The 12151-nt window shown below is 35.1% G+C and overlaps 1 protein-coding gene across 2 annotated transcripts in view; it reads right to left on the bottom strand.

Moving 5' to 3' along the window:
* CTTNBP2 (cortactin binding protein 2) overlaps positions 1-12151 on the bottom strand; it is an 89559-nt gene that overhangs the window by 28753 nt on the left and 48655 nt on the right. For both annotated transcript variants that reach the window (XM_013190811.3, XM_048050986.2), the window contains exons 5-8: positions 11324-11527; positions 5851-5950; positions 2188-2338; positions 786-1040 (exon numbers count right to left, since the gene is read on the bottom strand). In XM_013190811.3, coding sequence (XP_013046265.2) covers positions 786-1040; positions 2188-2338; positions 5851-5950; positions 11324-11527 — 710 coding nt within the window. The remainder of the gene's footprint in view (positions 1-785; positions 1041-2187; positions 2339-5850; positions 5951-11323; positions 11528-12151) is intronic.

Raw genomic sequence — 12151 nt, 5'->3', positions numbered from 1 at the left:
GTTAATAGTACTTAAAAGATGTATTAAGCATTCTTTAGCTTCTCAATAGCCCAAACATTTTTCTTGAGTCAAAAAATGCATTTAACAAAATAAATAAACATATCTTAATATACTAACTCTCAAATCTGTGGCTATTATGAATTTTTCATAGCAAATTTATTAGGAAAAAAGCAAATATAATGGCAGATATTGAATTAGGCATGCAATCACAAGATACTTTTTGAAATATTGCACTGCATTATCCTAATTCACTCTGTTCTGTGTTTAGTAATTGTTCTTTATTTTCTCCTTGGGTAAAAGTGTCACAGTAAGATCTGACTGACAGCTGTCATATAAATAAATCAATCTTCTCAATAGTCAAGAACACTATTCCGTGTCCAGAAACGTTCCTGTGTGTAATCAGTTAAACCTGTCAGATGTCTCCATATTATCAGTTTTCCTGCCCCCAAGCTTATTATCTGCCTGATAAAAAGGCTGCCCAAAATAAGTAATTAAATAATGTATTATTGCACAGATGTGATTAATATTTCTTTTCCTGCAGGGAAATTGTTTGTAGTTAAACTGTCCCTAACTGCAACTGTAAACTATATCCATTTAACATCTTTGTTAAATACATGTCACCCAATAACCTGGCATTTATGGTGGGATTCACTTCAGCTTAACTTTGAAAGTCTGAATCTCAGGTATTCATGTTTCAAAGTGAAATTCAAAGTATTCAAAGTGAAAAAAGGATTTATCTTGCCTAAATTCTAGCACATTACTGTAACTTGTTCACATAGACTGACCTTAAAGCCTTTTGATGCTGCTATGTGAGCAGCAGTCCAACCCTCTTTGTCAGCATGGTTGATGAGGTCTGCAGAAACAACAGGTTTTCCTCTACTGCTACAGCCATCTTCTGTCTTCTCCAAATCAAAGTAGTCTGAATTAGGCTCTATATCAGGTAAAGAGTTCTCATTGTTTGGCTCTCCATAGTACATCAGGAGCTTGAGACTGTCAACATTACCAGAATCCACTGCTGCGTGAATGGGTGACCAGCCATCCTGAAGAAACAAAAGCAAAAAGCACACTCCCACCAAACACATAGGAAAATGTCTGCAGAACTCATATCAGCAATGAATCTGAATGGAATGCTCCGTTTGGAAATTGACAAGATAGGCAAGAGTGACAACATAATCTTTGGGGAATATGGAGTTACTTGTATATGTTTGAGGTGTAGGAATGAGAGGGAAGGAAATGTAGCACACTAAGTTTACAGTTTTCTACAAGGACAGGGCAATGGATGGAGACTTCAAGGCATTTAGAACAGTGTAAGTAATAAAGGACTGTACTTGCTGCTAGAAGATTGCTTCCTTACTACGTATCAAATTAACATGACTAATGTTCAATAATCTGTATCATATTGCATTAATCAATTTACCAGATATTTTCACGTGTTTGACATCACAACTTTCTCTCATCTCAAGTAAAAAAATATTTACTTTTGAAACCCATCATAAATGAATCCAAAAAATCCCCTATATGCTTAGCAAAATGTACTGTGAAGCTAACACTCTTTTCTGTTTCTGGACAGCCTACACCCCACATTTACTGTCATGCTTACTTCAAAATCTTCAGGAAAAAAAATCAGGAAACTACCTGAAAAGAGCGGTACCCAGATAGTAGCTAGATGTTAATTTTGAGACAGTCCTCCTCCTTTTTTCCTGCATGCTTGATTTCTTTTTTGCCATATTCTGTCATTTGTGATATGAGACATTACAATACTGGCTAGCAAATCTGGGGGGTGGGGTGGGGGTGGTGTCCCTCAAAGACAACAATACCTCATAACATAAAAGGTGGAAAAAACATCTTTATCTCCACCTTTCCACCTTAAAATAATTCAAAACAGAAGAGTCCTGTTTTGCATGTCTCGTGCTGAAGAATAGTCTGTAGAGCAAATTGCAGACAGAATCTGAAGTATGTAAAATGATATGGAAGTCATGTACCTCAGGAGATTTTAGACAAAACACACAGCTTAACAAAAAAAAGAAAGTAGGATGAAAAGAAAATAATACTAATTTCAAATGACATGACATATTCCAGCTTTAAAGAAAACTTTAAATAAATACTTCAATGTAAATATTTCCTCGGTGTTTGTAATTATTCAGGATTATACAATGTATTTTAACTTTAAAAACTACTTTCACTTACACTGGTTTTTACTGTTCGATCTGCTCCTCCTTTCAACAAGAGCTTAATACAATCATTATTTCCATTTTTACAAGCCAGGTACAAAGGTGTCTGTCCTCTTTCAGCAGCATGGTTAATATCAGCCTGATACATAATTAATAATTCTGCACACCTACAGCAAACAATAAGTTAGTACAATTATCCCATATTTGACATTCAAAAACTTTAAAACTTACAATATTTAAATATCTTTTTTTTTTCTTTTGGGGGGGGGGTAAAGTACTGATTGTAGAGATACAGATCAACCCATGATTTTATTCATCATATGTACATATGTATATAATTTTATACTAATGTACAATAAAGATGGAAAATCAAGTTACTTTAAACCCATAAATCTTAAACTAATGTAGATGTATTTATTGTTATTATATAAATGTTATTTAAAACAATTTCACAAGGCAAATAAAAAACTTTATGACAGCTGAGCAATAAAGTAGCATTTCTTTTGTGACTACTGATGTTTAAAATAGTTTCAAGAAGAAAACAAACAAAACACAGCAACTCCCATTCCTCTTATCAAATTACTGGGAGCTTTGTTTGTTGGTTGCACTAGCTTTAGAAACCAGCAAATGAGAAGCAAACTGGAAGGGACAGCAAAAGGGGCAGGATGGTTTGGGGTGTGTTGGCAGCAGCTACTGGAGCAGGGAGGACAGAAGAGGAGGTGCAGTGCTGAGGAGAACTTGAGACTCATTAGGGGCCTGAGTTTGGATCCGAGATCCTGTACTTCCTCATGACCTTGTAGCGGTAAGTCCAGTTCTCTTCCTGATTCTTATAACAGGGTTGTCCCCTTTTCCCTTTCCAAACCCAGGTTTTCAGCAACTCTGAAGACTTTACAAAAATCTTAATTCTCTCCTGTTCTCTCTGCAGTTCAAAAAGGTTTTAACGTAAGATAACTCCCCATCTCCCTTGTTCGGTATTTATCAGTCTATAAAAATAAAAGGATAGCAACATTGAAGCCTGAGAGCAACTAACGCGATGCCATATAACTAAAGGTAAGGAGACCATACTAGAGTAAACAGGATGACAAAATATCTTAAACAATATTTTATATATATATATATATATAATATTACATATACATGAGAATGTAAGAAATTACAAAGGAAAAAACAGAAGCACTTAGAAAAACCTACTCTTAGTAAGGGTTTTATTTAGTCAGAAATAAGGACTTTTTTTTTACTGCAGTGTGAATGATTAAGCTGCACTTTCTGAAAATGTTCAAATAAACTGAAAGAAAACAAAATTGATGTTCTACTTTATCATATGTTGAACATGCACCCTAACCATACCATCACAAACAAAGAAATTGTGTTAAGATCGGCTCATAGCAAGACACCTCCATAAAGCACCTGCAGATTGAGTTTTGAGTCTGCTGTGTCAGAAATACCTGTACTGTCATTTTGCATTGTATTCAAGCTGTTGTACTGTATGATGCTAGCAGGTTCTTAAAAATCTAGCAGTTCTAATTCTCTGACACTTCAAGGAAGACTGTCTAATTGCAGGTTCATAAATAACAGCTTCAAGAAGACGTTGTTGAATATCCTACAGTGTTCCCTGGGGGACTAGATGACTCTGGAAATGCTACGCTCACTTTTTACGTTAAGAGCAGTTGAGGTCAGCTTGGTTTGGACCATATGGGAAATGATTTTCAAAGTTTTACTTGAGAGCATTTTCTGAATTACCAAACAACCCCAAAGAGCTGTCAATTTTTTTCCTGAGTCCGTAACTATGGCTGGAACAACAATATCGTCCCAGTTCACGAGTGACATGTCTGTCACAGGGGACTGGCTAGCAAATCTACCACAGACAAATAGTGTGTAATTGATAGTAGTTTATTGTTGTCAATAACCCCAGATTCTTACTGCTGCAGAAACACAAGTACCACCGACTATGCAACAGAACACTCGAATGAAAACAAACTACAACACTGCCCCAGATTTTGCCTATTACAGACTTTTGCTCAGCCAGAAATTTCAAGTGATCAACAAATAAAAACAGCTAGAAGCATTTGCAGTCTCTCTGATATTTTCATCTGGCCCTGTTATTATTCTACACTCACTTTTACGATTTGGTTCATGTTTAATATCTAAGAAAGTCAAAGGAAGAAAAGCGTTTCGGGATTTCATGCTACATAATAAGTCTAAGAGAAAAAGAATATGAAGTCTGAAGTATCATAACAGCAGACAATATAAAGCAAAGTGTGAGGCTAAGTCATAAATAAACAGCTTCCTATTGAAACAAACCAAAAAATCTAAGATATTTATTTTAGTGAGAGAAAATAAGTTGTACCTTTGGTTCATCTTATCAAATCACATACATGTTTTACAGATTCTATGTAAAACACTGAAACTTTTCATTAGATATGTATTTTTGTGCTCAAAACACCTACTGGGGTGTTTCTGCTTTAAAGACTTCCAGCAAAAGGTATTCCTTAGTTGATAAGCTTGAAGTTCTCTAACAAGTGGCAACAATCTCTGATATTCCTTATACACCCATGGAAGATCATAAGAAAGGATAGGGACAACCTAGTGGGACAAGGCCTATCACAGTGTAACAACACTAAGACTTTGACTCCTATATGCTATTGTATCACAGAAAAAAACAAATGTTAAAATCTGAAACTAAAAAAAAAATAAAATCAAAAACTGAAGATAAACAAAACCAAACATATATAAAACAAATGTAACATCTGTAATAAAGACCCCTACTCATACTGATGTACTTGATACAGTTGCATCTTTGCATCTGTAAAATAGCTTTATTCTGGATAAGGGTGCTCTGGAAGATGTTATCTAATAGCTGCTTCCAACTTTCAGTTCTATTTCCTATGATTCCATGATACACAGTAAAGCTGCAAAAAAGAAACACGGGGTTAGCTTTCAGCTCCTCCACTTAAAGAAAAGGGAGGAAAAAAAATCATCTGGATGAATTGTTGTGTACTGGTTCTCAATATAAAGAGATGACAGAATTCTCAAACCACGCTGTCATAAAACACCAATCTTTCTAAAACAGTAGCTTCAAAGATAAAAGGAAATTACTGTATGTTCTTAGAAATATTCTTTGACTCATACATAATTTTCTGTTTTTCAAAATTACTGATACAAAAACTTAGACATTAAAAAAACTCTTTTGGTTGTTTAAAGTATTTGATTCCACCACTTATAAGAAAACTTAGATAAATGTTCTTTTGTCTCTGTATATGATACATCACATTTCTCTATGCTTCAAAAATTTAATGCACAAATAATTTCTTTCCTTCTTCCTCTGTTAAACCTGTATTATGGCTGAGAACATGAAGAAAATTAAGAAATCCAAAGGTATGACTACCATGTAGACCAGCATCACATTGTGGTTACTAAGACTACACATGTTCAACAACCTTGAGAGCTGCAACTGGAAACAAAAAAATGGGTAAATATTGAAAACAGAACAGTCTATGAATATGAATTTGAGTGGTTGCTTTCAGTAAATGATATTTAAATGCACTTACAGTTAAGAATGCAATAGTAGTGACAGTTAAGAATGCAATAGTAGTGCAATGTAAGGAAAGTATATAAAGTAATGTAAACAGAATACAAAGAGAGTAATAGCTGATGAGAAAAATATTAAGACTTCACTTACTTGACATGTCCCTGAGCAACTGCTGAACACAAGGGTGTAAAGCCATTTTTATCAGCAGCATCAACTTGTGCTTCTGCAGTCAGCAGCAATCTCACACAATCTACAAATTGATAATAAACATAGACTGATGCAACAAAAACAAGTGGTTAAAACTACCAGAAAATGAAACCTGCTCAAGGAGCATCATCTTGGAGCAATAGCTGCCAGCCTTTATGACTATACGCCACACATCATAGCAAACCAAAGTAGAAGCTCAGGAAAGAATTTGCAGGAGAGAGATGAGGAGAATTGCTCCCTCGGGGCACCACCGCTCTACTGCAAAAAGGGCCTGGATTGGATTCTACTGAGATCCAAAAACATGCCCATTAATGGCAACTCCCATTGTTAGTGTTAGCTAAATTTAGGTATTTCTGAAGCTGGAAATTTGAATTAACCAGCAGCCCCCAATGGCAGCACAGTCCCACTGACAGCCATGTGACAAGTCCCCAAAATGACAGCCACAGTGGAAATGCTCACAAATTGCACAGAACTCAAACAGCAGGCTGGCCAACCTTCTTTTAGGACACTTTGACATGGGATTGCAATGACTAATAAGATCACAAAAGCAAAGAAAAAACAAAACTTTTCCTATTCAGATGTTTCCAGAATAACATGGTACAAATAATAGCAGCCTGACTCCACCAAGCTAAATTAAATTAAGACAATTAATTACATAGTAATTATACTGATGTTCATACATATGTTGGAATATCATTTAATTCAATAAAGCTTGAAGAAAACACTAAATCTCCACTATATTCTTAAAATTGTTTCTACACCAAGATAAAACAAATCTTTTGTAGCTAAAACTACTACCTTGAAAATAAGCTCAGCTTGAACACCAGTTATAAACTGCTGGCCCAGTTTCTGAGCAAGCTTAATGCATCCTGTTACAGCACTGAGTAAGATCCTGGACCAAGCTGTAATAGTAAAGTTCATCTCTAGACACCAGAAAAATACCTTTAGAATTATTTAGAAATCTGACTGAAACATTTCTGAATGTTTTCACTGCTGTCACAAATATTAATGGCAGATGTTGTGGAGCTGATTAAATAAATAATTTAAAATTAAGAAGTAAGATTCTAAAACACTGAAAATCATTATATCGCAAATTAAGATTCTTAAATACATAATCTGATTTGAAATGGCACCTCTTTTTTAAAGTTGTTTGTCAAGATAAACTACCTAATTTAACCTGTAGTATTTTTAAGTCATGAAGAAGCTCTCCGTCAACTAAATTTAACTAGTATTTCCACATGTAATACAATACTAATTAAAAGCAAATTATATTTTCAATCACTTTGCAACAGGAAAAAATACTTTAACGTTGACATCATTTTTACCTCTTTCCAATGTCAATCCCAGTCTTACATTGAAAAGGATTCCTGCTTGCTATCCTAAAATACTTCTAAAGTTTTTGAAGGATATTGATTTTTTTTTTCTTCTAGCAGTTTCAAGTATTTGGCAAGAATACTCTTTAGTTTCTTCACAAAGCATACGTTAGCCATGCAAAAGCAACGAAGAACGCACAGAACAAGACCACCTTTCCAGAAAGGTACAGTTAACTCACAATTATTGATTGGCAGATCATTCAGGTAGTAGCTTATCTATGTGAAAATAGTGTTTCTGATGAAGATCACTGAAATGAGCTCTTTATTCTCCAGGCCAGGTGCAAGCATGAGGAAGCATAGCTACTTTCATAAGGCATACCATGTGAGCTAGCAAGGTCTACACAACCTGTTCTGGTAGCACATCACATAAAAGAGCAATAATCTCCAAGAAGCCTGCATCCTCTGGATGGATTTTAATTGGGATTTGGATGAGAATAATTGAGGTCAATCCAGACTCATTAACTCCAGTTCACTGCTGTCTGCCATAGAAGTAATCAGCAGCGGGGAGGACTGGGCAGAAGGGCAGGTACAAGACAGACACTGATGTCATCATTTATTAAAGGTTTTGGTCAAAATAAAACGTGGAAGTTCATTAGCAAACACCTGGAGACTTTACTGCTCTCCATCAAAGCGGGGTAGTCAGTTCCTCCAGAGTGCTGGCAAACACCATGCAGATATATCCAGTGGCTTGGCAGAGCTGACTTCATGTAGCTTTATGTCTTTGCATCTCACCCCATTCTACTTCCCAAACCATTCCAGTTTTTCCTATCAATGATGGTGCCACAGCATCCAAATACTCATGGTAGAGGAAAATTGATTATACCAAAAAAGCATGTGATTAGCACATAGCTGAGTCCAAAGGATATTATTATTGGATAATATTATTATTTTCTTTACATCTCTGTTTCAGGAACTCTTACTGCTTAATTCTCTCTTTCTGAGCCACCTCGTGAGTGGCAGAGAATGGTCAGGATTGCCACCACTGGTCAGGTATGCACATGCATGGGGCTTTGGGCGACCAGATCTATGGCAAGGGAGTTGGGACTGGATGATCTTTAAGTCCCTTCCAGTACAAACCATTCTATGCATCAGCCACGTGAACTGTTGTGCATGTTATCAAACACATAATAGATTCAAGTGGCTCCTGTTTTGTTAATGGATCAAACCGAGATGGCCTGACAAACAATCTGTTCAGCTCTCCCAATTTAGTGGTTAAATCATAACAACAGTTTCCTAGTGCCCATTCAAACAGAAATAAAGTACTTAGTGTATATTTTTAGGGTGAAGTTTTTTCTCTCAGATCCATGGAACTGAGGACAGTGTGTGTGCACAGAAACAAAGAAGCTGCTATGAGCTTCATGTGCTGGAAAAAAAAACCCAAGCTGCAGCTCTCAAAGGGCAACTGTTTCTGAACAGGAAGGCTATCCTTTTTGCAAACAGAACAGATTAGGAAAGAATATTTGAGTGTTCTCTTATCTTGTATAGCTGTCATTTTTCTCTATAGACTGAGCTGCAAGCATACAACAGCTGCTGCCACAGTCTTGGTTACAGTATGCTCTACCTTTATTTAGATATCTACAGATCTTAAATACTATATGTCTTCACTGAAAGCATGTGGAGATCATTTGCATTCCACTCCTCCCAGACTCTGCAAGATGGTGGTTGTTTCTGAAGGAAGGTACTCACTACACTGGCCCCTAACAAGTCTAGAGCTACTCTTTTCTTCTGGTCAAGTACTTCCCAGGAGAAAGAAAAAAATCTGGTTAGTTGACTTAGAGAAAACAAGGGGTCCCTAAAATCGCTGTATCTATTTAGTCACTAACTCCAGGTTGAATGTATTCCCAATAAATCATATCATGGTGTTCTCACCCTCCAGGTTAAGCGTATGTGTTAAGTCTTCCACAGAAAGAAAGAAAGAAAGAAATCAGTCAAAAGACAGTAACTTACCATTGACAATCCTACTTAATATAATGAAAAACTTTGTAAAATTAGTATGGTTTTATCCTTTTAAAAACTACATCAGTGTCACTTCTTTCCATCTTTTTAGTTAAGAAAGCTAGTAACAAAGACTTTTTAAAGTATGAGATTTATCCCTATAATTCCTTTCTTAAATCTGCATGTTTTTACATAGCATTATTCTTAAAAGACTGCATTTTGAAGAGCTGCATCTATCCATGCACTTGGGAACAAACTGCAAGTAACAAACAGAGGATTACATATTAATCACAAAAACCTTTCTCCAAAAATACTATAAATCTAATTGTTTGCATCACTCTCAATTTTCACGTAATATATTAAGAAGACATCAGTGTTGCTGCTGTGTGATTCTCTCATTCAAGAACTCATACAATCCACTTAGTCACTAAGATCCGATTTGTAAAACAAAGTATTATTCACATCCTGTCAACTGTAAATAGAAGTGCAACACTAAAACTATAGTTATATATATACATATATTTTTTATCTTAAAAAGTAAAAGGTACCAAACAGCTACAGGATGCATATGTGTATGCTTGTTTGTATTGTTTTGTCTTCATGCTTCTCCAAGTGCCTATTATTTGAAAATTTGACAAGAAAACAAGAAATCAAGTTGCCTTTGCTGTCAGTAAGAGCTGCTTAGTAATTGTAACTGCAAATCAGGGCATTTGCTTGGAAATATATTAGGAATACAAGATGAGAGAAGAAGAATTGGGGCAAGCACTGTCATCCACAAACACCACCAATGGACATAAATCTAGGAAAATCTACAGAACATCCATTCAGTAAGAGGAAAAAAAAATTCCCCACTGTATAATAAATGTGGACCCTTAATACTGAAGACAAAAAGTTGCAAGAAATACTAAGTGCCAAAGGAAGTAGATAAAATAAAGGACTTTTGCAATAGTATAAGGGTCATTGCAACAGCAAAGAATCTGTCAGATGAAAAGGCCCAGATGTTACTAGGAGATAAATCATAGCACCTAGCAAAGAAAGACAAAATACATTCTGAACAAAGGGAAAATTCCTCCTATCCTCATGCCTGGTAGCAAAATTAACCCTGAATTTATCAGAAAACCATATACCATTTGCCTAGCTATGGATTTTGGAACCTAGCTTTACACTCTGATTTTAAAAATACTTCAGAAAAAAAAGGAATATTTTTCTCCAAATACTATTTTAATAAGTGAATCAGGGATTATGTCACTAACAGATACGTTGTTAGATAAAATAACAAAGTAGTCTTGAATGCAGTGGCTTTTAAGGCACTACATTCCACCTTTTCTTGTAAAAAATAATCCCGATTTCACTAAAATTTAGAGAAATTTAGAGAAAGTTGCTGTTCAAAAGCCTTTGTTAATGGTGTAAAAATCGTTGCTTGGACTTTGTATCAACAAAATTAGTATCTTTTACTATATAATTTTAAATCATTTTATTAAAGTACCTAAAAAATATGAAGACTGGCTGTTGGAAGGTTCAGAGATGCTACCTCCTCAAGACTAAGGGCTGAAAAAGTGGAGAAAAGAAAAAGAAAATTGTTAACTACCTCAGTAGAATGTAGGGAATGAACTGAGGCTATTTCATCTAGTTCAAAAATAAAGACAGTTAATTTTAATGATTTCCCAAGTAACACACTACTCTGAAAACATCTTCCATCATTTTCAATGCTGCTGCAGAAAGAGTGGTGATGACATATTCTGCCTTGCTTACTGTAAAGCAAAGTTTGTTCTTTCAAGTTTTTGCCTTTGTTACAAAAAAAAAAATAATCAAATTTGTCAAAGAACTTGGTGTGAAGATACCTGGTGGCTTTTTATAGGAAGGGAGTGGAGAATTAGAATGGATGTTCGTGCAGAACTTTACCACAAGCAAGAATGCCTTTCTGTGTTCCAATTTTTTTTTCTAGAAGTTTTGCTTATATTATATGCTATACTATGACTTTTGTCATGTAAACTATATATCTCAGTTTCAATTTCATTTTTAAAAAAGTGCATTTGATTAATTTAATATTAAAAGCTAATGAAGTAAGACTTCACATGAATGTTGTAAAAAAACCTGGAATCACTTACCTGTATGTCCATTCGTAGCAGCAGAATACAAGGCAGAATAGCCATCTTCACAAGAGTAATTAATGTCCAGTCCTTCTTCATTAAGCAGCATTGATAATAAAGTGACATTTCCCTGGGCAGCAGCTTGGTGAAGAAGGGTGGGCCTGCCACCCAGGGGGACAGGACCACCACTTGTTAACAAAGGGGTTAGGGAGGAAGACCAGCCTGTGAGTTAAAGCAACAGAAGTTAGAAGGAAGTCACATAAATAAATAAAGCTTTGCATTTTCTGTGCTCTTTCAAAAATTAAGAAGGATTTTCAAAATGACAGAATTCGTTAGTTTAGCACAAGTTATGTGACAATGCTTTATCTGCAAGAACATAATCTGAAGAATGAAAACTTTGTACAGGGGTGACAAGCTGTTAATGCAAACAAATAAGATTTCAACAGGTTAATGTAAAACTTGTTATAAATTGTAGTAGTGGCTGGATGTCTGACAAAATTCAAAATTTATATTAATAAAATTCAGAAACTACTGAAAGTTTTCTATAAGTTTTAATTAGATATCCTGGGAAGGCTTTTTTTTTTTTTTTAAAGTATCTAAGGAAAGATTTCCAAAACAAAATGTGCTTATTTTTATGTGAAAATTTGTTATTCCTTACAGTCTTAGCCCAAACCTCAGTATTTATATCTCATCCGTAGTTATATAGACAAATAATGCAGACAACCCTCAATAACTTCAAGTGACTTTAAATAACTTTGTGGGAAAAAAATAATTTGCAGAAATAATGCAGAAATAAATACTGAGCAACACCTTAAGGTAATGACCATTTTACTTAGCAATACTTAG

This window comes from Anser cygnoides, chromosome 1 (assembly GCF_040182565.1).
Source record: "Anser cygnoides isolate HZ-2024a breed goose chromosome 1, Taihu_goose_T2T_genome, whole genome shotgun sequence".
Taxonomy (NCBI): Eukaryota; Metazoa; Chordata; class Aves; order Anseriformes; family Anatidae; genus Anser; species Anser cygnoides.
The sequence above is the reverse complement of the archived record's forward strand: the minus strand, read 5'-3'. Positions and strand labels throughout refer to the sequence as shown.